This window comes from Bombus affinis, chromosome 2 (assembly GCF_024516045.1).
Source record: "Bombus affinis isolate iyBomAffi1 chromosome 2, iyBomAffi1.2, whole genome shotgun sequence".
Classification (NCBI taxonomy): Eukaryota; Metazoa; Arthropoda; class Insecta; order Hymenoptera; family Apidae; genus Bombus; species Bombus affinis.
The window spans coordinates 12,756,466-12,783,895 of NC_066345.1; the positions used below are offsets into that span (position 1 = coordinate 12,756,466).

General features: G+C 45.1%; 2 protein-coding genes across 4 annotated transcripts in view; one reads left to right on the forward strand and one right to left on the reverse strand.

The window, feature by feature from the left end:
• The window catches only part of LOC126925092 (protein FAM76A), a 44,805-nt gene that overhangs the window by 13,760 nt on the left and 3,615 nt on the right, over positions 1–27,430 (reverse strand). The window lies entirely within an intron of this gene.
• Positions 1,891–27,386, forward strand: LOC126924944 (PR domain zinc finger protein 1). 3 transcript variants are annotated; one of them, XM_050740012.1, is made up of 8 exons: positions 1,891–1,989; positions 18,221–18,433; positions 19,158–19,277; positions 19,753–19,878; positions 19,981–20,107; positions 20,186–22,036; positions 22,124–22,465; positions 22,547–27,386. In XM_050740012.1, exons 2-8 carry the CDS (start codon positions 18,227–18,229, stop codon positions 22,705–22,707), a joined length of 2,934 nt encoding a protein of 977 aa, XP_050595969.1. In that variant the 5' UTR covers positions 1,891–1,989; positions 18,221–18,226; the 3' UTR covers positions 22,708–27,386. The 3 variants fall into 3 exon arrangements, with proteins under 3 accessions (XP_050595969.1, XP_050595959.1, XP_050595978.1); XM_050740002.1 differs by lacking the exon at positions 1,891–1,989 and adding an exon at positions 15,418–16,578; XM_050740021.1 differs by lacking the exon at positions 1,891–1,989 and adding an exon at positions 15,419–16,580 and having other exon boundaries at positions 18,221–18,391.

Sequence of the window (27,430 nt, forward strand, 5' to 3'; positions counted from 1 at the left end):
CGATCCGCGAGTTTTTCCACGATCATCAACACCAGATTCCCCGTCGTCGCTCCTCGGCCGTTAAGAACGAAGCCGAAGAAACGCGAAAAGAAAACGAGTGGCGGCTGATAGCTCGGATTTCCGAAGGTCAGTAACCAGGAGCAAGAAACACGGAAGATACAAGCCAGCGTAAAAACGGCACGTCGATTGAAATTATATAATTAACCGATCGCCGATTCCAGCCGCCTTTAAAAGACGTTTCTTTTTGCGTGACTCCATACCTTCCACGGCTGTCGTTCCATTTAACGCTATCTTCGACTTGTGGACTCAGACCCTTTCGAAGGAAAATAAAAAACGGAAAAGAAGCAATAGTGGGAACGACGTTCTTCGCTTTCGACGCGGCTAACTCGAGTTTCCCAAAAGTTATGAGAAGACTCGAGAGCGTGACAATGGAAAATCACACCCCCTTTCGACCTGCTGATCTGGCTCGGCCAGATTCTCCTTGACCGTCTTCCTGGTTGCGGTGAAAAGATGGATTAGGGTGGAAAGTTCAGAGGTTGAAAAGACGTGTGTACGCCTGGGTCCTTCGGCTCGTATTTTCGGAGGTCAGTAACCAGAAGAGAAAGAAGACACGGTTGCGCGCTCGTTCGCGAAGGGAGACGGAAGAAGCGAGGCCTACGCGCGTGTACGGCCACGTCTTGGGGAGGGAAGGCGCGTCGAGAAAAACAGAGAGAAAGAGAGCGAGCAAATGAAAAAAGAGGCGAAGAGAGCGGGGCTACTCGATGGCCGAGGCGATGAACAGAGAAGAGGAGCACAGAGTAGAAAGAGAGAATAAGCAGAGAGAAGGCTACCGCCTTCTCGCTGAGGAGAACTCGGAGCGAAGCCGAGCTGTGCCGAGCTGAGCGAAGGGGGTGGGGAAGAGTACCGTTGGTTCTGTCGATGGGGAATACTGAACCGAACGAACGAAACGTACCGGCTGCACCGCGTCCTCTGCACTGTCGAGGAACGAGCCGAGAATCCAAGGAAAGAAAGGAAGGAGAGAACGAGGAAAGAGTCAGGCAGAAGAAAGAACGAATCGAAGGAAGGAGGTTCGCCGCTGCCGCCGCTTGCTGCTTGCGCTTCTCGAACTCGCGCGGCCGAGAAAGACGAAGAGGGTTCGAGGGGCCGGTTAGAGAGTAGGAACGAGAAGAGAATCGAAGAGAAGGGAACAGAGAGAAAAGAAGCGAAGTGAGACTACTCGTCGAGTCGAGGCGAGCGGAGCCGGCCTCCTCTTCCTTCCTCGCTACCCGTCCTCCGTCAGTCCTCCCGGCGACGCACACGAACGCGCCACGGTAACGTGGTTACGTTAGTGCGTACACGCGCACACCGCGATTCGTACACAAGGAGACACCTAGACTCACCTTACCCGCCGTACTCGTCAGTTCGAACCACGCGGCTTCGCACGGTGTACACGACCGTACGTCAAGGACGAGGCAGTCCTCTTCGCCAAGGAGCGAGGAGAGGTCCTCCGCGCGTGATTCCGATCGCTTCTTCATCGTGCTTAGTTCTTCCGCACCACCGCCTGTCTTCCTCTGTTTAACGCGCGCTCGGATCTCCGCGAGAAACCCTGCGAGGTTAGTGACGAAGCCACGGACAGGTCGGACCACGAAGATCGAGCGTATCGTCGATAAGGGAGAGAACACAGCAGCGACGTTCTGTCGTTATTTTCGAGTTGTTCCACTCACAGGGAACTTCCTCTTCCGGGACCTCAAAAAGATCGGGAGGAAGTTGAGACTACGTTAAGAGCAGTGCCGGCAAAAGCAGTTGAAAAACTAGGTTCAAGTTTGTTTGTTCGTCGGGAACGAGAATCGAGTCGATGAGATCGACTCGGTTCGCCAAAGTTTCGTGCGTAGACGCTAGTGACCGCTGACGGACCACATTACGAAGATATGTCAGTGACTTTGACTTGTGAACTTTGACAGTTTACCGTGGTTGTGTCAGGATTCACCGGCTTCCAGGGAAACGTCTAAGGTGAGTGACGAGTCCTCCTATTCGGCTGGTATACGATGTCTTAAATTTCAAAGCAACCCCCTGGTCCGAGTAATGTTTCGCGCATAACAATCCTTACAACAAACACGTTCGCGCTTGTTTACTACAAAAGTAGGCGCGCACCCCCTCCTAATCATTCTAAAAGAAGCGGTCAATTTTCTGGAGAGTTCCGGAGAACACGCGGTGACCTGACATAGTTTTACCGCTAAACGGAGCAAAATTGTTACGAGGAAAGTTGCGAATCCGATACCGTACAACCACATTCCGCTAGTAAAAATTAATCAAAGAATGGAATAAATGGTATCGAGCAATTCTGAACGACGTGTAAGATTCCTTTTCTAATCGTTGCCAGCAAATTCCACGTGTAATCGATGGCTTAACCACGATGGAGCAATAAAATAGCATGGAGTATGTTACTTCAAACGGTTGAGACCCTTTAGTGCGCGAGTTACGTCATAGAAGGAGCTCTTCGAATACAGAAAGTGTTTCTTCACGCTCGGTTCTTTGAGAGCCTTGGCCCTAACGGTACCAGGACCAAAGTTAAAGCCTGGAAAAAAAGAGAACGGTAATAACGCAATCCGTGCTTCGTTCCCGAGTGCATTGTTCGCGATTCACCTTGTCTTACAGATTCGCATCGTATAAGCTTCGTCGATCCAAAATAATCGTGTTATTTTTGTTGATCTGTCGTTACTGTTTCATTCTTCCCACTTCTCCATTGAAAAAATCCATCGAGTTTCAACGGCAAATAGAAAAGCAAATATTTGCTTTAAAGTAAAAGCGATCACCATGTCTGTAATTTAGACCCCATCCATGTGCGCCATGATCGACATTCGAAGATTAACGTAAATTTACACCGAACGTGAACAAATCGAGTTATCGTTCTTTGTAATCGGAAGACGTTTGTTCATTATCGAACAGTTGGTAAACGATTCGGCTACCTCGAAAGTATCAAACAGCGAAACGAGTATAAAGAAACACCGTTAAACGCGCGTATTTCCTAATATGACATAACGGTGCACCGTTGGTCTCTTCTTCCTCCACTCGTCTGCTCGAAAATCTGTCGATCCTTGAGGAATCACGCGTTTCCGTTCTTCATTTGTACTCCACTATATTTCGCGGGAACAGGAATGATAAACGAAAAAATTGGTTAAAAGTGTGAAAGGAAAACCAAAGATACCGAAATGAACGTAACGTCCAATCAACCAACAGCTTGAATTAACTGGAACCAAGTTCCGTTTAACTAGGGCTCCATCAGGCGCACGTCGGGATATTTAAACGAGACATGAACGGTGCGAAAGGAATCGATTTCTGCCACGTTACAAGATAAGTGGTTTTCGATTTTGAGAATGGCACGCCGTAGGAGAGGATAATGACGCTCGCAGGTGCCTACTAATGTGACATAACGGTATCCGCAGACCGCGGTTCGTAGCCGCGGTCATTGCAAACTCGCGTGTATGTAATCATTTTGGGGTGGGGGACGGGGGCGGTCGATTTATTGGAACGGTCGTTGCACCTTTCAAACGGGCCACTCGACGAAGGGGTCCTTTTCCAATGATTACAGCGTAACTGACACTCGTGACAGAAGATAAAGGGAAAAATCTCCTTATTAATGCGACAGAAGGAACGCAAACTTTTGTAAAAATTCAAAAAAGATACAAATTCAAAGATTCGAATTAAAAAGATTTAAATTTAGATATAAAGTAGCGAAATAATGTAACTGAATTTAAAGATCAGATTAATATTATAACGTTCTTTTTTAAGATACATCGATCTTGTCATAATCTAATTAGTACAAGGCAGAAGCAGTGTCGCTTTCTCCGTCTTTAAAAAAAAAAATCAAGGGTGGTCGATGACCGTGTCGTTCGTAGGCCTAGCCTAGATTCGTTCGCCGCGGGCGAGCGGCGAGGCTGAAAGTACCGTAGCGCCATTTTCCATGCAAAAATTGCGCTTGTCCTGCGATTCCGCGATAATACATACGCCGAACCGTAAAGTATTACGCGCTACCGTAACGATGACCGTCCGGTATATACACGGTGTCCCGTTCCACGCATTTCACGTTTCTGTTATTAATTATCGCGCATTCGCATATTTGTCTACACGCCCCTCGATCCTTTCCTAAAATCTTTTCAAGTGATCTTTCTGCCGTTTTCCTTGCGATCCTTACAGGATCGTCTATTAAATTACAACAAGTCCATAGAAATCATCATCTTTCGCCATTCGTATTTTCGCTCCAAAATGTATTTAGAGATATTTCCTCCACCGTTTCTTACGCCGATTCTGGAACGATAATTTAACGTGCACTTTCGCGATTCCTTAAATTTCATGCCCCATCATCGCAACTAATCGACCTCGTGTCGTTATCAAACAGCGAATTTATCACGATTATCAAAGTCATTATTTTTATCGCTGTTGCGGTTATTATTATCGAGAAGGTGCGTAGGACCGGTTAAAAGCGAGGTGCGCGAGTCTGCGTGAATGCGCCCCGCTATAAAGGCCATTATACTCACTTCCTCATTCTCACTTACCCTGTTCTTCGCAAGAATTTGCCGCGATAAAGTTCGCGGTGGCAGCGGCGCGTAAATCTTCCATAAAAATATCGTAAAATTCCTTCGTTGCCGCCGGATTCCAAGGTCAACCGGGAAAAAATAAACACATTCGTATTCCGAGGGAAACACCATTAGCACGAACCGTGGTACTTCACATCCTGCGTACACCGAAGTACGTATTCATTCTGAAACGTTTTATCGTTCGAAGGAAGATTGTCCCGGAGCAACGAGATATCGAGGGAGAGAAAGAGAAAAATTATCGTAACTTTCTGGCCGTGCTCGGTGCACCGAAAAAGCCTAAAGTATCACGGATCCTGCAGAGGCACGTATCATATACCGGGTGACTCGTTTCGAGTCAACGTCGAACGTAAATGTGAATGGCGTGTGTACACGAGCAGGGGGTCTCGAGTGAGTCTAGCGCAAAAAGCCAATAACCGCCCTACATCGATCCTGTATTATCGAAAAAACAACTACTACTACTACTACTACTACTACTACTACTACTACTACTACTACTACTACTACTACTACTACTACTACTGCTGCTACTACTACTACTACTACCACTACCACTACTACTACTACTACCACTACTACTACTATTACTACTACTACTACTATTACTACTACTACTACTACTACTGCTACTACTACTGCTACTACTGCTGCTACTACTACACTACTATATCGCGAAATACACGTTAAATTGGTTCCGAGAAAAATGCAAAAAATAGCAAAAGACACAAAGGCTGAAAAATTTCGGAAAATCAAAGATAAAGAAAAATGAATTAAAACTCGTTGTGATTAGCAAGAACGGATAGGAAGTATGGCAGAACATTCAACGGAGCGCATGAAGTTCGATCGATCGAATGATCACAATTGGATGGTAAATAAAGGTGGCAAAAATGAGTCGGTTCGATGATCGAGTAGTGAAGAAGGCCGAAGTATCACGAGGAACGGTGAGCCACGTAAAGCTACGTACCGGGTGTTCACATCGCGCAGAAGCGCGACTGGTTAAAGAGAAGGAGGAAGGTTCGAGCTTGCACGTATATAGGAGGCTCGCGAGCCGAGCACCAGGAGTCAATGACCGTTCTACATTGACGCGTTGCGCCGGCCCGAGTGCCGGCTGAGTTGAGTAAAGTCACGGCCAGCCATCAGCCGTGAGATTCCCTCCCTTCGCTTCGCTTTGCTTCGCTATAGCCTTGCTCTACCTGTCGACAGCCCCGAGCTACTCTCGAGTACGATCAAAACACACTTTTCCTAAGCACAGTCACTTCCGTTCCGACTACTTTTCTATTTATTTCTTTTCTCACACTCAAATTTTTATATTACACGCGCACGATATCGACTAAGAATCTTTTAGACGTTATAGAATTTTAAAACACCGTTGGATTTAGCTCCTTTTAGTTCGTTGATCGATTATCAATTGATCGAGTTAAATTTAGATACTCGATTTCAAAAGTATTCGTGTAAAATACGATTTGGTATTTGAGATAAATTTTTGTTACTTCGCCAGGCTTTAGCGTCCTTCCAATTGAATTTAAATTGTTCGAGTCGAGCACGATGAAGATTATAGTTTACATCGAAAAAGGAAAAAGACAAATCGGTTGCGTGGTCTGAACGCGGCAGCTGATGGGCTATCTGGAAAGAGCGTAAAACAGGAAGTTGTTCGATAGGAAGATGTACGAACAGAGTTCGATCGTGAACAAATTTAACGCGATTCTGACACGATTTTATATCATTTTCCGGGTGTCACCTTCAGATGGTAATTACGTATGCAGGCTAAATTTAGTGTCGAAGGCTGAGCTATCCTTGACTCTCTCGCCGGTAATAAACGCGCTTTACTATCGTCAAGCTACTAGAGGAGGTACACTTACCTAGAAAAGATACCACGTAAAATTTCCATTTTCTCAAGTACCCGCGAACGACTTTGAATAAGCAGCGAGGTAACGATCGCCGCGGAGCAAGTATGCCACTTTGCAATTCAAAACGACCATGCGGTTAACTTCTAATTTCTTCTTGATACCGTGGACGATTCATCAGAACGATTTTCAGCGTTGTTACAATGATTCTCGTTTCCTTTGACGTGCACCTCCCGTTAGATTCTGTTATTTTCTTTTCCTTTTTTCCCCCTCGAAAAGAAACTCGGAGAAACTTTACCGAACGATGTTGATAATTCCATCTTAATTAACTTTGCTCCTTGAATGAACGTACGAATGGAAATTATTTCGTTTCATTCGGGCCACTCGAAACGCATTAAACCGGTAATATGCAGCAGGCAAGAGCGAGCGAGCGGACGAGCGGGTGAGCGCACTCGTTGGTTATATAAGGTGAAAGGGCGACTGACATTGACATTGAAGTTCGTGCTATTCAATGCGGAAACGGACAAACTCCGTTATTTAATCTCTTTCACAACGATTACGAGGGAACGTTTTATCGGCCGGAGGTATCGACCGGAAGCGCAAATGCGTGTTACGTGTTTCGTCGAACGAGCTCGGCTAGAATTCTCGCGGTGCGTAGCAAAATATCAATTTCTCTCGCGTTACAAGCTACTACTACAGCTTCCGGTAATTATACATATCTTCTCTCTTCTGTAGTCTTTACGTGTCATTCTTAAGGTTGCCATGCCAACAATTTGGTCAAAATTTGAAAATATCAAACGAACGTACTCTCTGATCAACGTCAACGCTGCTTCTAACTTTCGCACGTTTCATTAGAACGCGATGTTTCCGTTGATCCTCGAGGAGTAGCTCGAACGAGATATAGGAGTACCTGACCTGCCTTACACCACGCAGTCGAGCACAATACCCGAATAACCGACGCTCTTATCTGGCTACGACAATTTCTCCAACGGTGTACCGCAGGTCCGTACTTGGTGACGTGCCACCCGCTTATCAGGATCGCCTCGCAAATCCCGATGCTGATAATCCTGCGTATTCCCCTTTTGACGAAACTTATTTCATAACATTTTGGCATAAATTTTCAACGATTACCAGAGGGACCACCATCCTTCATTTTCACTTTTTATCATTGAACGCGGCGCTCGCAATTTCGCTCCATCCCGAAACACATACGAGTTTTAGTTCGACTCTTCGTGTTCTGAGCTGCTCAATGCAGGCGATAAACCGGCAAACGAGCACTCAGACCGCGTATGCCGAACAAGAATTAATTTTATCAGAGCGCAAATGTCCCTCCATCGTGATTGCTTCCGCGAAATGGGTTACATGGGCAAAAGAGAGACAGAAATGGCAGGAATGCGGAGGGAAATTTTCGAAACGGTACAAGCGTTCTTCCTTAGTTTGCAATGCGCAAGCTGATTGCCCATTCGTTTGCTTTTTGCCGTAGCAACACGGATCATGGATGAGAACGAACGTTTCTTCGAGCGCTCACTTTTCTCCTCTAGCCCCCTTCTATATACGTTCGTTTTATGAATTCGATTTGTAGCCCGAGCGAATCATCTAGAAATTAGAATGCGGGCAAAGAACGATAGTTTCCAGCAAGGACACCGTTACGTAGTCCATTTTGTAATAGGATGTGCGGGTCCCGGTGCGATTTGCGGTGTTACAAAATGGGTTATGCCGCGCGGCGAGTGCCAAGTTCATCGACCGTGCAGGAAAATGAAAATCCGCCTTTCATTCGGTGAAAATCGGGCACACGGCAAAAGGGAATCGAACACGCGGAGACGCCATGATTTCGAGCGAATGTTCTGTTTCGTTTACAGACAAATATTCGTTTCGACAGGTATCCGGCGGTTCATCGAGTTCTTTCCATGCGAAAGAATGGAAACCAAGCGTAAATTGTCTTCGAGACGGTCGAGCCGACAGCTCGAAGTGTGCTATTACAAAATGGGTTATGCAGCGCGTGAAGAGAGTCAAGTTCAATAACCGACGAGAATAGAAACCTGCGACCTAGTACAAATTCATTTCACTCGTGCTCGTAAAAATCTCGACGATTTCATTCTCCGCTCTAACAATTCTCCAAGGATTCGCTGACTATACCAAACTATCGAACAGTTTCGTTAAGAAAAGAAAATAATATCAAAGTTCTGCTGACGAGTTTTCTTCTTTCTCGCGAATCGTCAAATTTTCCACATTTTTCTCGAGAGAAGACCCTCGTCTACGTATCGAAAACATATTGAAGCGAATGGCTAGAAATACGAAGAATCGACGCGTCGATCGTCGATTTTCGAGAAGGATACCGGTGTGCCTGTTCGAAGTGTGCTATTACAAAATGGGTTATGCAGCGCGCAAAGAGAGTCGGGTTCAACAACCGACGAGAACGGTGAACCGAGGCGCGCAGGCCGGTAGCGAAAATGATATAGCGGTCGTCCGTGACTCCACGGCGTACCGGCGTACGTAGAGGAGGTCCTCGGCCGAGAACAGAAAGAACAGAAAGAGAGGACACACCGGCGAACCAGCCGGTCGACCTCCACCACTGCCGTAGTCTGCCGATCACGTGTCCCCATTGAAAGCGGCTGGCCACGTACGGCCTGACGTCGATCACAACTACTCGAGAGCGGCGTTCTACCTTCGCGCGCCACGTTGCTTCTATCAGGGCCGACCAGACATCGTACGTTTCCACTTGTACTTTTGCGGAACGATACGATACTCTTCCAACGCAATACGCTTCGACGCTATTCGACCATATCGGACGGTTCGGTTAGCGGAAGAACTTCTCTTCGCGATTCCACCAAACGAGATCAATTTTTCGTCACTCGCAATTGGAGAGTTTGAACATAAAAGTATCCGAAAGATAATAGTAATGCCTCGACTGATAGACGAAGACAAAATTGGTCACGGTTCGTTCGTGACTTCATCGAGGATGAAGAACGAGTCCAGCCGCCGCGCCGCTTCGACTATCATTGTCCTGTCGAGATCGATGAAAAGATACTTGGAATTCAGGGCCGTCCAGTTTGATCACGACTAATCACGAAGATCGGCACAACGTGACGCTCGGCTCTACTCGATACGATGAACTCTCAAGGTTCAAAGAATTCCCTTCGGTTCGAGGTCCCGAACTCGAGAACAGAGCCAGGAAACGATGTCTCTGACCTGGCACAGCTCGATTCATCTCTCGCCTTTGAGTTACATAAGAAGCAGAGGATGCCGGCGTTACCTTTTACGGCGCGTGTGCGCGGACCTTGCGACATTAACGCATGCGATTAACCAAATCATCGATCGTTCATCCTATTATCGTGGAAAGTTCAATCGTCTTCGGTAGTTTCCCGACTTTCGCGCAGCTCTTGAAGAAAATCTCATTCGTTTTTAATAAAAACGAAGGAAAAGTCGTCACGAAGATACGGAATAGATAGTACGTAGTACGACAAATAGAAACGTCGAGGAGATGACAATGTTGATGGAAGGAAAAGTGAAGAACGAGAGATAAAGCGCGGAAGATAAGGAGAAACACGACTGACCGAAGTTCTACCGAAAACGAATTCGGTTTTACTTTTGACCGCGCCTTCATCGGCTGTACAACGGTGCTTTTACGCACCTGTACACGCATAGACGCGTGCATAGTGGCCCACGTGTAAACGTCTTCACGTATTCATGGTTTTACGACCGTTTGGTAGTCGTACCTGTACGGTACCTTGGTATACACAAGCCTATGTACAGTTAGGCGAGTGACGCGGTTTGGTTTCGATGCCAGTACGTGGCGATATGCAGGGGCGGATTATAAGCCTCGTAGTATTGTAACTCGTGTGTCTCGAACTAATTTTGCCACGTCGACTTATCGCCAATCATTCGATACGTTCTTGCCCGTGCCGATTAATTAGATGGAACACAAGACAAGACTGTGAACGACAGGCGACATCGATAGCGTGTAATTAATTCATCTTGATGCGGATACACAAAAATTGCGACTCATCGTCTCGAATATCAGCGATATTACGATACGAAATGTAATCACGGTTGGACGTTGCAACCAGTTCTAGAATCGCATACGAGAAAGGATCGTAGTAGTTGGATGTGCAAAGAAAACTACGATTCTTGAGAAACAGAAGGAAACGCAGCGCGCTCGTTTAGGAAGATTTTCGCGCATGGCTAGGAACACGATGCGTTAAAGTTCGTTCACCGCTTGAACACTGTCTCCGTCCGTCCCTGTCTGTGAACGTACACGTACGTGTTGCGTATAGAATATAGGCGCAAAAGGGGGTCCCCTATGGGGGTATCGGAACCTCGTTACTCAGCGCACCATGCTTATAGCGTGGTCCAAGTCCAAGTCCAAGTAGACTTGCAAGTGGGACAATGACCGGCAAAGACCTTCTTTCAGATCCGTGGCGAGAGAGAATGGAAGGTGCCAGGTGAACGAGGAGAAAGAAGGACGAAGCGAGCAGGCGTAGAAGGGGAGGCAATCGCGAACTCACTTCGCTAATTCACTTGCTCGTTGCTTTTCCGGTTTACATTTTGCTACCAGCCGAGAGTACGTCGGCCTTTAAAGACGCGCCGCCGACTAGTCCGAGAAACGCGCCGGAAACGGGACTTTGATTTTCGCTAAGAATCGACCGTCGATAACGCTGATCCAAAGGAAGAAGCGTTCTTCGGTTTTATCGAGAAATAATGAGAATTATTTCTCGTTAAAATCGTTCCTCGTTTCACAATTTGGAACTAATCGAACGAGAAATTTTGCAGTTGCTCGATCGAAATTGATTTTTGAAATTATCGAAATATCTGGACAATGAATTATTTGTAAACAAGGTGGCTCAGGATAGTCGTGGAAATTCAAATCGACTAACGGAACGTAGGCGAAGTTCTTTAAAGATGCCAACAGCTACACGCGGATAATAGTAGATGCTTTTTATCGCGCGTAAAGAAATAAAGTTCTCTGCAAGATCAGTGGAATAACAGCACTTTCTACAAAAAGCTTAAACGCAACATGTCCCGGTTCAAAGCCTTAAGGGTCATTGACACCGCGGTGACTCGGCAAAGCATCGACCTTCTTACAGATGTCCAGACCTTTCTTAACCGTCAAGAACACCGAATGAATATTTGATGCGACAGTCCTGTAAGCTTCTAAACCTTCGGAATCCTCAACTTATCCGCTAATTGGTCAGTCGATCGAAGTTACCTCGTTACGCGATATCTTCGCCATAATCGACGTCCAGGCGTCCATCAGTAAAACTTTCAATGTTCAACTTTACGCGGTGAAAGAATTTCGAAAGGCTCTCCGGAAAAAATTGACGAATCTTCCAGGAATTCCCTCGCACGAGTCCTATACGCTACCCGAAAGAGAAATAAAATCTGTAAAGAGCCCGGAAACATTTCGGTGAGTCAACAATATTTCATTCTAGGCGAATTTCTGTCCGTTATTCTCGGAAAGCCGTGTGTGTATACGCAATCGCCGCGATAAACACGCATACGCCCGTATGGCCCGTTATTCTCTAAAGTAACAGTTACGAGTGTTGTACGAGAGTTAAAGTATCCTACTACACCACGGAATAGTTCGAATGGGTTCCATGGAAACGGCATTTCCGGTTCACATTCGGTTTTCTATTCGCGGCCGCTATTACGCGTCTGATTAGAAACTTGCCAGCCACGAGACAACACGTTGCGCTTCCGTCATTCATTTTACGAGGACAAAGGATCGAGAACCTTTGATTTCCCTTTCAATCGTAACTCGAAGGTATCTAATGTCGTTAACCGATAATAAAGGTATCCACGGAATATCCTTCGATCGATATCGATTTAACGTTTAGAAAACATCGATATTCGAGATCAAAGTATCGAATGAAAATTGTTTCTACGAAATTCTGTGATTCGATCGACACCGATGAAAAGTTGGTTAATCGGAAGATATCTAAGGATGAACAGGATGACCGACGTCTAAACCGATGATCTAACGAAGCGAACGACACTGTTTCTCGGTGTGGTGATAGCGTTCAAAAAAGGTGAGCTATTCCGAAATCGTGCGATCCTATCTGACGGTGATTCTCGCAAGAAGCGGTCGAACCGAAGGAAATTAATATATCTGGTACAGCCGTTCCTCCGAGGAGGGAAAAGATCGACGACCCGGGAACGTATCTGGGTTAGTAGTCGTCGGCGATTCACGCGGAAACTTCTTTCGCTAGGAGGGCGCCGCGTGGAAATTCGCAAGGTAGATCTCGAGCTCGTCGATTCTCCTCGAAAAGTGAAATTTCGAATAAGCCGTGCTCCGCTGACAAAATTTCGTTGCACGAATTCACCCAGAGATCAACGACCTCGCCCACATACCGGCACGAGTCACTCTCAGACTCGTGTCGCGAAACTGCACCGAGATCGAGTCTCGATGACAAAGAAGTCAGCCCGATCGGATACGCGTTCAAGATCCGATACTGAAATAACAATCTATTGTTCTTTTCTCTGATAAAAGTGCAATCGTGAATATCGTTCAGAACTTTCGCTGGGAATAATCGAAACATTTGTCTGTCTGGCCCGGGGACACCGCGTGTTTACGGAGCGAACAAATTTAATTATTTTCAAATTTCCGCCGAAAGTAGTCGGTGCAGTGCACGCGCGACCGGGTTAAAAGCAGCCTGCCGTTAAATTTCGCACGCATGGTAGGATTAAAGCGGAATTATTTTATTCCTGTAAAAGAAGAGGAAGATGGAATCGCGACGAGACGGATTCAGGTGCAACAGAGACAATGCACACGAGGGCCGATAAAGCGCTATTACTGCCATAAATTTAATTCCACCGGTAGAGGCATTTCCACAGAATTACGAATAAATCACAGCTGGCACGATATTCTATTAATTTCAGGAACAGTGCCAAGTGAATTATTGCTAGTCGATACACTGCAATGCCTCATCGTCGGCGCAGTAAATATTTTTCCCAGGTCATTGAGTACGTTGTAGAAAATTTCCATACACCCACTCGTGGTCTGTCCTCGGACAGACTATTTTTTCCTCCCTATACTCTTTATTGCGCCGTATTCGGTCTTCCATCTGTATGGTTACAAACCTAGCTGCGCATTTAGGCAACACCGTCTTTTATTTATTTCTCGTACGTATGTTTTCGTTGAGAATATGCAAAGATTTTCATGGCGAACGGCAGCAACCGTGGCTGAAACAACGACGGTATTATCTCACGATGAAAATCGGGCTTTTGTGTGCGTGGCAGATTTCGTACACGTAACCCGGTAGATGGAATCGAGACCGGTCTTTGGGATTAGAATCCGAGAAAGTTCGACGACCCGTGTGTATGTTCCTCTATTACGAGGTGCCGATAGTTCCAGCTAGGCACTCACGATGATGCGCAGACGAAAAAACGAGCCATGTACGAGCGACGCTCGTTTAACCAAAGTGAACGGGGTTACCGATCTCGAGTGGCCGTGACTCTGGGCCAGGGTCTGGGCCAGTTGGATTCCACGTACTTGGTGTTGCGAAAGGAAAAGATCGACATCGATACAAAAAGAAGGGAGCAACGTGAAAATAAACGATCGAAGAGAGAAGATCGTTAGCTCTTTAGATTCCAGACTGGTCTGGATCGATTTGGGCCGATTTACATTCATCTGGCTCGAACGTGATCGGTCTATGCAACGAACCGTGAATGGAAAAGGAGGGTGGGAGTGTAGGTAAAGGGTGGCGCTGGGGTTAAATGCACGTCCCCGTAAAGGGGTTGCCTGAGGACAACGGACGAGGAGAAACCGTGTGAGAGGGACGCACCGTAGAAAAAGCACATACTCAAAGGAGGTGTAAACAAGGACGGGAGAAAAACACCGCAGGATTTTTGTAGACGGCTGTCTGGCTTGTAAATTTACCAGACCAGAAAAAATTGTCCTTCGATAATAACGACGATAATCGTTTCCAGCTTATACACCGCATCATGGACGATAATATGAAAATTTAAATCGCGAATGTTGTTAGCTCGTCGCATTTTAGTTGGAAACCTGTCGGAACGAGGTCAATTTCATCGTCTTGTCTATAGACTTCGTTTAAATTTAAATTTTCGCCGCTCCATCAAACTATTTTTCCTTCGCGTGTCCTTAAGTTACATCGACTGGTATTCGAACGAGTTCCCTCCAATATTTTCCGCGTAGAATTGCGCACAAGAGAAGTTGAACGCTTCTGTATTCTTAGATCATTCGCCAACTCTCTCGCCTTATCGATTTTACGCGTTACATAAACCACCTCCGCCAAAACTAAGCTCCCTTACGAAATCCATTCGAATTTTCAACCGAATCGAAATGTGGATAGCGTTGCTCTCGTTCGTATCGAGAATATGCGCCGCGATGAACGTGGAATAGGCCTTGGTTAGCGCGATGCACGCGCGGCTCGCGCCTTATTTTTTTTCCATTACGTGGTATGGTAAAACGTCTTACGATCGCGAGAAGTTACCGAAGAATTAAACTTAGAAGCGATCAGCGCATGCACCCTGTCGACATCGACGAACAGAGACAGAGCCGACGGCATGGAAAATCCGAGGACGGAAGAAAGAGAAATAGGAGGTAGAGAAGAGAAAGAGGGAAAGGGGAGGCATCGGTGAGAGGAAAGAAGAAAGGGAAGGGGACACGGTTGCACGCGCTGGAGTAGCTGGAGGGGTTGAAAGGGGTAACGAGAGCGCGCTCGACGAAGAGAAGAAGAAACGCGAAGCGGAGCGACAAGGATGAAAGGGGGAAATGCACGAGAGGTACCGGGGCGGAGGAGAGCGAGGAAGGGAAACGGAGAGAGAAGGATGGGAAAGAGGACGAAACGGCGAAGGGTGAAGTAGAGAGAGAACGGGGCAAGAGGGGGAGGGAGAGAACCTCTGGCAACGGGTCGATCGAAAGCGCAGCGCAGAGAAATGCACCACCTCTGCTCTGGTCTGGCAGCTTTGCTGGCACACACCACCGCGTCCGTGTTCGCCAGAAAGAGAGAGAAAGGGAGAAAGATGGAGAGAGAGGGATAGCGAGCGACCAATACCGACGCAGGGGGAGGACGAGCCAAGCCGACTCGCGTTGGGCTAGGTCAGGTCTACCCGAGTTCCACACACTGCTCTGCGTGTGCCATCCAAAGAGACCCGAAGGCGGAGACCAACCACCCTCGAAAAAGGGTTGAAACGCGAAATTACGCGAAACGCGTTCGTCATCGCGGAAGAGTGTTGCCTTTTCCGACGACATTTTTTTTTGTTAAATATAAAACCAAACCAATCGATCGCGCTCCAACACCACCGGTTTGTTTGTCAAACGATCGGCATCATAACGCGGCGTGCTCGCTCGCGTTCGCCGTTTAACCGCGAGACCACTCTGTCATTGACAGAGAGGGTAGAAAGATCCCCGGTCATCGTTAGTGCGTCATTTTTTCCCTCGTGATAAAATCGTTCGTTGGTTTCGAGTTCTCGAGCCGTCGATCCGTCTTCGTAGTTGTTCAACCTGGAAAAGTAACGAGGGGTGGACAGGGTGTGAGACAGAAAGAGGTGAAGTGCGTGGAAGTGGTTCGCGTGTGCCTCCGAGAAGAGAAAAAGAAAACGGTGCTTTCCGGTTTAATTTTTCCTTCAACGGGAAACAGCGTCGACGATCGCGCGAATAAACACGCAAGGAGAGATCAAGGAGGAAACGGAAGGGCAGTGGTGTCGCGTCGAGATCCTCCAAAGGATAGTTGTTGTTGATAAACAAGCAGAAGAGAGAGTGTCAGTGATTGATTAATCGGGTGCAACGACAGCGCCGATCCAAATTTCCTTTTCTCGATGTCCTGATAATCGATAAGCGTCGTATAGGTGGTAGAGAACCGCCTAGGCCGGCAGCGATCGGCCTTATCGACGTCGAAATTTCGCCTTGCCGAGGGACATTCTCAAATAAATGTTGAGAAAAGCCAACGTGTTTCATCCCTCAACGCGAGGCCAACCGAGGCTCCCGAGTATCCCAAGAGTCGTCGGGATGCCGATCTCCCTGAGAAATCACAGGATCACGTAAAACCGGCCCCGCCAATTCTTTTCGAAAATCATCCCCTCGGAGGGACTTAATCAGTCGCATCAGCACAATATAGACGAAAGAGCGGCGAAGGAAATCATCGCGAGGCGGTATTAAATTCGTTTCGTCGACTCGCGGCTCGCGACCGATGCACCAAAAGGCGTGAGTACTGCACGTTAACGTTGCACGATATCAACTGACATGATTTTATTTAGAACGAACAACCAAAAACAATAAATTAATGGTACGGCGAACAAAACTTGAAACGTTTAAACAACACGTATGGCGAGTGGTGTACCCCATCGGAAGTTATAAGATATTTAAATGCCTCAAAATTCAACAGAGTCGATGCACGTATACTGCTGTTTTATGTTTCCTTTTTTAAGTCAGTTTCATAGAAGTACGTGTTAACATGATGCATTATGAACGTGATCGTTCACCGGAAATTGCAACGTTTGTCTCAAACGCTTTAAACCATGTCTGAACGATTCATCGTTCAAAAAGCGGGATCGAATTTCAATCAACGGAAAATTTTCAACGTTCAGTCATTACTTATAAAAAAGATCCAACAAACGTGTTAAAGTATTTCTGAAGAACAGGTTTCATCCATACAAAAATATCATGCGATAAACAGTAAAAAAGGAAACCGACTTTAATATAATAACAAATGTCGTTTAGCAGTCGATTAACGAAAATACGATTCGAAAGAGCATCGAAAATTGGGAGCAAAGACAAATCCTGTTCGTCAAAGGGGATCGAGAGACGAGGAACGAAAATCAAAAAGTTACGCAGAAAGTTAACGAATAGTGAACGGGTTGGTAGCGTGCTATTTCCACGGAAATGGAAATTCAACGAGTAGCGAAAACCCCCGATGGCGAGGTGGGCGGGGGTGAGAGGTCGGAGGGGCGGACTTCAGAGTTTATGCCCCGTCCCCCTCCCACTCACCCCTGCAGTCGATCAATGCGTGGACGGGTTTCACTTTCGCGGTGTTAAAGTGTTGCACCATCGCCGATTGAGGGACAAGGAAAAGCACAATTTTTGTCTATCACGTGGCTAATTTTTTTTTTTTTTTTCATTCGTAAACCAAAAACGATCGATCATTAAATTCATCGATTCTTATCGAGAAACGGATGACGAGTGAAAATAAATTTCTCGTTGGTTGCAAGCGTCGGCACGCGGACGAACGCGTTGCTTTTCTTTTACAAGCGTTTCGAAGTTAATGGCTGGAGTTATTGATCGTATCGATTTACCGGAATCTCAACTATTTATAACCCTCTGCGTTGTCGGTCGTCATTATACATAGACACTTCTAAGTCAATTCTAATAATATCGCGATTTTCACGTTTCGTTTTCACCCGCGATGATCTACGCTCGAACTATAAAATCGCTTCCGCACACATTCCCGGTCAATGCTCGAGGAAAGGTTTAGATCGAAATATCAAAGTTGAAAAGTATAGTCGCAGTTATTCGATGACTAAATGTTACGAATCGAGTGATTAAATAATTCATCGAATCAAACACGAAACCTGATCGAACCTGGCTGTACAAGCTCGTAGATAACGGCGTATCGCTATGTGCTAAGTTTTTAAATAAACGATTCGGCTATAACGGTATCGAAACACGTATCGAGTCTTTGCGTTTCTGCGCACCAAAGTTACACGCGTGTAACGAAATCAAATTAAGAACTATGATCGAAACTACTCGAATACTGAGATTTTTCTTCTTCCTTTCCTTGCTCGTTATTTAACATTTAAATCGAGTATCGAAATTTAACGTTATTTTTTTTTTTCATTTCTGTACAGTGAAGGATGGAGGCCAGCGAGTGGGATCACGCGACCTTGAGAGAAGAGGAATTCGAGCAGCATGCCGTATATTTGGTACCGGATGTGGCGGCATCGCCAGGCGATACCAATCGTGCGGAGGCATCCCTGCCAAGAAATTTGGTCCTCAAACCTTCTCAGGCCCTCAACGATGTACGTTCCTCCGCCAAAGAATCCTTTCTCGAGACCTCCTCGGTGAGAGTCGCGAGAATAATCGCAATTACTCGTTAGTTATTTCCCTAGACCATTTCCATGATACCATTCAAGCAACTCGGAATTACGAAAACCTATGGGAACTTGATTTCGTTCAATTCAGTCGAACCGGGCGATTGTTGCGATTTAAGGGATACCAGCGGTGAATCAAACTTGACCGAGTAACGAAGCTAATTAACTTACCGAGTATGACCTAGAGCTCAAGTAAATCGTTACACTTTCCTCGGTGACAGGAATCGAGACCAGCAGTCTCGGTCATTGTACGACGCGTTTCAAGTACGAACAGTACAAAGTATTATTCGGTTGATTAGAATCGACGTACGAAAAAAAAAAAAGGAAAAAGTATAAGGCATAAAATCAAAGTTTAAAATCATCGGAGATACGAAGGATATCCAGATATACCTGGTCTAAGTATGGATAACATTTCTTCACACGAAAATAGAGCAGCCTACCGAAACGTTCGTAAATATCACGCGGATAAAACAGTTTAACGTGACGTACGTTCCCCGTCGAATTGACGTGCATGTTCTTCGGTATTCTCGTTCGTACGAATCTCGCGTCAATGCCGAACATTAAAGATTTCAAGTATCGAATGCCGTATGAATTTTCCTCGCGTGTATATGACAAAGCAAACAAACGAATTCTAGCGAAACGATGCGTAAGTCGGAGTCGGCAGGCGATAAAAAAATATGGTACGTATTCGCAGGTTTTGGGAGTGTGGAGCACAAGTTACATTCCCAAGGGAACACGGTTCGGTCCTCTCGTGGGACAAGTGTACACCAAGGACTCGGTGCCGGCCGACGCGAACCGGAAGTACTTCTGGAGGGTAAGAATCATTTAAGTGCCTATTCAAAATCCTCGTAGCAGTTATTTCGCGAGCTTCGACTATCATCATCGGCTAGTCTCTCGGATGATGAGAAAAAAGAACAAGAAGGAGGCGAAAAGGGAAAGAAGAAGATAGAGAGGGAAGCCTGCAAAGACCAGAAACTGGTTTCAGCCGATCTAGCGAGCCTTAAAGCGAAACCCGCGAAGCCATTGATGCCTCGTAACGAATTGATGAGTTACGATAGAGAACTTGGTTCTCTCTCGATTCTTACTATTAAATCGCCAATATTTTCTCGTTGGTTGACGCCTTAACTGCGTCGAACATCGAAGATTTAGTCTGTACCTTGAACACGAGCTAGGGTTCTCGCGATATCTTACATTTCTTCAGCTACCATTATCTGCAGCTACCATTCTACGCAATAGCATATATCGACCGTGTTCATTGTCACGATTAAATCATACATTTTTCTCGATAGGTGTACAAAAACAACGAGCTGTTCTACTACATCGACGGTTATGACGTCCAGAAATCAAATTGGATGCGTTACGTAAACCCGGCTTATTCGTCCGAATCGCAGAATTTAATAGCATGCCAGTATAAGGTGAGCCGAATTGATGGAACGCCACGCGTTCGAATCAGCTCGAGGCACTCTAACAGAGTCATTCTGGTACAGTAACTCATCTCGATCGTGGTTGTTTTGCAGATGAACATTTATTTTTACACAATCAAACCAATACTACCGAACCAAGAGCTTCTGGTGTGGTATTGTCGAGAGTTCGCAGAAAGGCTCAATTACCCACTAACGGGTGAATTAATGCTTCAAAGAATACGTAAGCACATGTTTCGTTTGTCGCTTCGGCAGTGCTTCGTGGCCGACGACGTTTCACACGGAAGTTTCGTTGTTACAGGACAACAAGTACAACAATCAACGTTACCAACGGAAATTCCACCTACGGTGGACGTGGTGTCACCGTTAAAGGATTCATCGATTTACGAGAGACGCTCGCAAATGACCCCAACGGACGGTTCCGTTAGATCGGACGAAGGCTATCATTCCAATGGTTATCACGACGAGATCCTCACGCCCCCGGAAGAGAGCAGCGAGTCGGACTCGGAGAACAATTACGTGCTAGATTTCAGCAAGAACGCGAAAACGTCGGTATGCAACAACGAGGTGCTCAAACAAGACAATGCAGTTGCGAAGAACGAATACAGGAAGGTTAAGATCAAGATCACCAAGACCTACGGGAACTTTCAGGCGTCGAAGAACCTAGACGCTAACGGAAAGGACAAAGATCAAGAATTGCCGAGCAGAGCTGTGACCCCGGAACTACAGAAACCGGTGTCACCCATAATTCTTCAGAAGAACGCCGTCCTGACGACGGTAACCGAAGATGAAATTCCAGAGAAAAATCCGAAGCCCTTTTACGAGTCCGAGGTGAAGGGTGCTTTACCCGTTTCCGGGAGACCAGCCTATCTGACCAGCCCGAGTAGCTCTATCCTTGAAAATATCCTTCTTCGTAACAGTACCGATAACAATAACAACAGCCACAACCATCATCACAATGGAACGCAGCAACACCATCAGATTCACCATCAAACGCATGCCGATTCGGTCACGCCACCGCCATCCAGTCCAACGGAAATGGCGTACTCTTACAAAAAATCTCATCGCTACGGAAACATTCTACCTTGCAGTCCCGATTCCAGTTCGAATCTGCCTATGCAAGCGGACACGTGCGTCAATTCCACTACCAGTGGTAACAGCACGCTACCGATGCAAAGTCCGACGAGTAACTTGCATTCCAGCACGGGAAACCTTCACTCGAGTACAGGCAATCTACACTCCAGTACCGGACCCAACAACGTTCTACAGTCTCATCCAGGGAACATCCATTCGTCCAGCAATTCCAATAATCACCATTCCAGCGCGAACGTTCTGTCGTCTAGCACGATACTGACATCCACGAGTAACCTTCACTCTTCGACGACATCCAGTAGCTGCCCGCCTAAGAGAAAGACCAAGAGTCCGTCACCGTCTACGAATCCCACGGGTGCGTCCACCCCGACGATCTTGTACTCCAGTTCCGGCGGATGTCAAATAGAATCCAGCCCGGTGTATCCGACCTCCGCGGCGAACAGCAATCAAAGTGTTTCGCCCATTTCACCTATTCAATCGCCTTCGTCCTATCCCTACGGCATTTATCATCAGAATGGCTCGCTGCATCACAACGTGGCGCCGTTGTCTATCAATTGCACCGCCTATTCGCCAACCCCTAGCGGAAACGTGGTTTACGAGAGAGCCGATGGAAGAAGGCTGGAGGCTGCCACGAGCAGTCACCAATTGCCGACCTCGTCGACCATGCAAATCGACAGTAACCAAACGTTAATAGCTGGCACGCACAATCTTCACCTGGGTCATCACCCTGGCCTCACCATTCATGCCAACTCTTCGTCATTAAACCGATACTCGCCCGCGAGTTCTTTATCCCCGGACGACCACGGTTGTTCGCAGAGTGGTTCTCTGAGTCCGAACTCCCAAGGATCCAGGGGCTACAGGTCGTTACCATACCCATTAAAGAAGAAGGACGGAAAAATGCACTACGAGTGCAACGTCTGCTGCAAGACGTTCGGCCAACTGTCGAATCTCAAGGTGCACCTGAGGACTCATTCCGGCGAGAGACCATTCAAGTGTAACGTTTGCACCAAGAGTTTCACTCAGCTGGCTCATCTACAGAAACATCATCTCGTGCATACAGGTAAGTTAATTATATTTTTCCATATAATTTGAAAGGATATGAAACTTGAGAAAGAGAGAGAACACTAAGACTGTATCAACGATATAGGTGAAAAACCACATCAATGCGAAATCTGCAAGAAGAGGTTCAGCTCGACCTCAAATCTGAAGACTCACCTGAGACTGCATTCCGGCCAAAAGCCCTATGCTTGTGACCTGTGCCCCGCGAAGTTTACTCAGTTCGTTCACCTCAAGTTACATAAGAGGTTACACACGAACGAAAGGCCCTACACCTGTCAAGGTTGCGACAAGAAGTACATTAGCGCGAGCGGTCTTAGGACCCATTGGAAGACAACCAGTTGCAGACCAAATAATATCGAGGATGAACTTGCCCTAGCCGCGGCCGTAGGTTCGCCGACGTATTACGAATACGGCCCGGACATGAACGTCGGTAAGTACAATCGAGAAGAAATTGATCGATTATTAGACAACTTGGAAGAAATTCTGAAGAAGAATGTTGTTTCAATCGCAGGAAATATGCCGAAGGAATGCGAACTGGAGCACATCGATAATTACGAGAGGCACGGATCCACGCATGGCCCACACTCGACGTCTCTCCACAACCTGGAGAATTCCGTAGGCCGGCCAAGCGTCATAGAGACCTCCCAGCCTCACATAATCGAGTGCACCTAAAAATGGGGGTATGAGCCCTTTCGCTCAAACGCAAAATCCAGCCGTGGAATAGTAAACGAGTTGCTCACGACAGACGAAAACGACGTTGCCCTCGTGAGATGGTAGTGACAACGATACTCGTTCGTGCTTCCCTTCGCAGTGGGTCGCAAGAACGGAGAAATTTTCGAATTGCACTTTTCTTCATTTCGTTCGTCGTAAACAGCGTGTAAGAAGAACGTATAAAGAGGCAGAGACGATCGGAGACAGGAAAATCGTCGAACGCGATCGAAAACGTGAGTGAGATTACGTGAACAAGTAATTTGAGATTGTTAAATATTGTTGCTTGGTTATTGTTAACGCGAAGGAATTCAAAGCTTTTAGTAGATACACTTCTTGGAAGCTGGTTACTTTACGTACGTTAATAGTAACGCGAACTAGTTCGATTTCTCTGACGAGGGTGGACGAATCGACGAGATTCCAGCTACGAGCATACAAAGTTCCTTCCTTGTAAATACTCGTTTCTATATTTTTTCTATGGTAGCGCCACCAACGAAAACAAATCTAAAACGTCAAACAAATGAACAAGAGGGACGAATTGAACGATAGGATTAATATGTCTCGAGTCGTCACACGCTGCCATTTCCGGATAGAATCGGATAGAAACCGAGAGAAAGCGAGTACCAAAGTCGTCCGAGCTTCTCGATTATCCTTCCACGGTCTATCCTAAAGCGATGCTTAGAAAAGGTACCGTACTAACGCGGTACACCGAGCCGTTGCTTTTTCTATCTACATACAAAGTCCATAAAAAATACTTCCGCAAATACTTCCAACGTTCGTCTGAACGACAAACTCTATCAACCGTACATAATTTTTACTCTTGAAACGTAACGCGTATTTGCGCGTTACGAACATAGTTTACACTATTTTTATTATGAAACATACGCATCGTCGAATAATTATTATATTTCCTTCTTTCTCGCGATATCACGGTACCATTTTCTATGCGTTCGAGCTTAGGCGGTTGAAAGTGAAAGATGACGGATTTTGTCGGCATCCGTCAGCATATTCGCGTATAAACGCGCGAGAAACAAAGGCGAGAGAACGCGATAATCGAACAACCAGTGACGACACGACTGCAACTATACGAGACCTGTACCTGTATATACTAACATTACTATTAATTATTCGATAATTTAAAAAGGTAATAATATAAGGAGCTCTAATTTATGAATACCTTTATATATGTATATTTAAAATCGTCGTCGATTGGCGAGAAGCACGGTAGGCTGCGCTCTACGATAATCCTTTTGATAGGAATAAACCTTTTCAGAAATTAGGTAATTTATTACACCGCGTACTGTAGTAACGTTAAAACACGAGAAAAAAAGCTTTCGGTGATCGAGTATCTATATCTATATTTATACACGTTCATATAAATAACATATACATATATATAAAAATATATATATATATATATTTTTTAGGCGTCCTTTTGTCGTGGAATTTTCGAAACGGAAAGCATAGTCTCTCGGTCCACGCGAACGAATCTTTTTATTTCCCTTCTCCACCCATTATTTCCGTTCTCTTCCCGTTTTCAATTTTCTCCTTTCGCGACACTATTCTTCTCGTTTCGATCGATCGATTTTCGAACGTACGGTTTTTTTTCTGTCGTCGATCGTAAACGCCGATGCGGTAAGACGATAATAAAGAAATCGAGAACGATTTTCATCATCTCGCGGTTGATCGTTCGACGGAAAAACGTCTTATCTTTCCCGTTTTATCGCGATCGCGCACAAAACTCGTTTACTCGTCGCGACGTAACGCGATTAAGAAAGCTGATTAATTTTCGTGTCGTTAAAAGAATGCGAAGAATTGAAGAAATATGCGCGCTGGAAACGCAGTATTCAGAAGAAAAGGCATTAATTCGTTAATATTCGAGGAAAGCCGTTGACTCGCGATGTCCGGTGTACAAAATAACTTATTCGTCGTCGGGGAGAAGACTCGGGCGTGATTTTCATTGGGAACAAGTCGAAAGCGCACATTAACACGGGAACATCGGGTAGAGAAATTCGCAGAAATCATAATCACGCGAAAAAGGAAAATCTAGTCAAAAAAACTAACACACGGCTGCGTCTCGTGGGTAACTTTTCGTGTATAATTATAAGATCCGCCTGAGCCTTTCCTCCAACTTTCGGTTCGCGCTTCGATTTAACGTAAACGTTTAGCACATAAAGAATTGTATCTTTCTAGATGTACGTAAAGTTATTCGGATTACGATGAAATTTGTAAGATCGTTTTAGAACGCTACTCGTAATTGGCAAAAATACGATAAGTCTTTTTTTATCAAGAACAAGAAAGCAAATAATATTAATAATAATCAATAATCCATAATAATAATAATAATAGTAATAATAATAATAATAATAATATTAATAATAATAGTAATAACAATACTGATCACCAGTCGGTCGTTCGAAGGATTCGTTATCGAACGATCGATCAAAAAAAAAAAAAAAAAAAAAATATTTGCCGAAGAAACTCGAACGTATTAATCAGGCTCGCATCAATGGCCACGCACCATTGAGATTCTTTTCCCCTTTCTTTCTTTTTTTTCGTATCTTCCATTCGGTTGCATACAAAATTTCGTCACTCGTACTTCCACTAATTTTTAAGTGCCGAATCGTCGACAGTCGAAATCAGTGAGAAAGCGCAGCCTACCATTAGATACGAAACGATAAAAGTCGCGATCGGTTAATGATTCATGCGCCTCCTGAATCCCCGAGTTTTGAGAGGCGAGTAAAAACGAGGTGACGCTGGAATCGCTAATCGATAACGATAGCACATTACAATGTATCGCAGACTGATATACGCACGGTTATCAATCGTTTATAAAAACATTCTAAAGGTACGTGCATCGCGATACGACTCCAAGGGCGAGAAATCAGATTAAACAGGAAGATAGGAAAAGAACGAAGAAACAAATGGCATGAAGCACAGACCGCGTTCAAGGACAATTAATATTCCAAACTTCCTTTCTTAATGTCTCAGTTTCGAGAGAGAAACTCGCGTAAACAATTAACCTACAGAAATCCAAAGGTTCCGCGTCCAATAATCGCAATCTATCCATCATCTATCCGTTTTAGCTTGGAACGTGACAAGTTCTATGGTTCCTGCAAATATCATGGTGCTCGTCGTAAGATTTTTGGAACTGATCGTTTAGTTCGTTTCTTCCGTTTCGCTGACCCCTTTTGTGTAAAGGCTCCTTTATCATAGAATCTTTATCGGGAAACGATATTTCGATGCGTCATAAATTTAAGGCAGCTTTAAAGTTTACTTTATTTCGGCGAATCTCCGTTCATACGTATCCCAGAGGAGAAGGTAAACGAGAAAAAAAAAAAAGAAATAAAAAAGAAAAAGAAGGAGAACGATAGAAAAGACGGTACGATTCGCAAGGCCTTTATGCTGATTTTTGCAAACAGGTTAACAGGCAATGTAGAAGACTCGGGCATTCTACCGAATGCCTAGGCCAAATGAAAATTTTCTTACACGATGTGTACGCTATACTAGCGATTTATCGGCTAATCGAGACACGCGCAGGACGCTGAGGACTACCTTGATCGCATCAAAATCGTAGGAGAAACACGGACTGAACGATTCTACGATGTTGACTTTCGGTAGTAAATTTAGGCCTGCATGTATTCTATGCCGTGAAAACGACATTGGAAACGACAATCTATAGAACATTCTACGTTCGTTCGATACGACACCATTCATTTCGCACTCATCAAACATAACAGATGTACATTCCAATCATTAATTTTAATACTTTTGCGACCGTGCTACTATAAACTAGTTAGGTATAGTAGCTTGACAATTCGGGACTGCTAACATGACAGGTATCTATATAGCGCTGCTCAGTGATCATGCTGGTTACGACTATACGACATTTAATGAATCCTAAAAGACATCTGACACAATTCGAATCCATCGATCGCAAAAGTGTTGATTACCGAATTCAATCACATCAGGTATATTTTTTTACATACTCATATGTATTTCATATTATACAAGTATAGTACGAAAGTTCGGGAGATAGTTTCCAGTGACGTTTTGACGATTGTCATTCCGTATATTGCCTCGATTTCCTACCTTGCCTGCATTAAACGCACTATTATAAATAACGAGATAAAGAAATGAAAGAGAAAGAATGCTGGAATGAAAGAAAACAGATGAATGAACGAACGAACGAACGAACGAACGAACGGGAGGACGAAAGTAAGGGAGAGAATGAAATAGCGAAAGTGGAAGAGAAATAAACCTAAAGTATAAGATTTAAATTGCGAGAAAACAAAAACAGGAAACGAAAAAACGGTGTAGAGAATGGAAAATTAAGAAGATCGTGTAAATACGCTGAAAGTAGATAAACGAAGGAATCAAGCGACTAACCGCCTCGACAACAGACAAGCAATATTTAGTTCTTACCATCTCGTAATAATTAAACGATAACTCCAACTGTACTGTACACACGTGTACACACTCGTACGTATTTAAACGACTATAAATTAAATGTTAATTATCCTTACACTTCGTATATAGTAAATTGTTACGCATTTATTATCATTACAATTATTGAATAGGTAATGCTCAATTAGCATTTGTTTCTTAAAATAAAGAATAAATATATGGCTGTTGGATATTTATATGCACATATCACTACCTATCATTCACACCTCTCTCTCTAGTT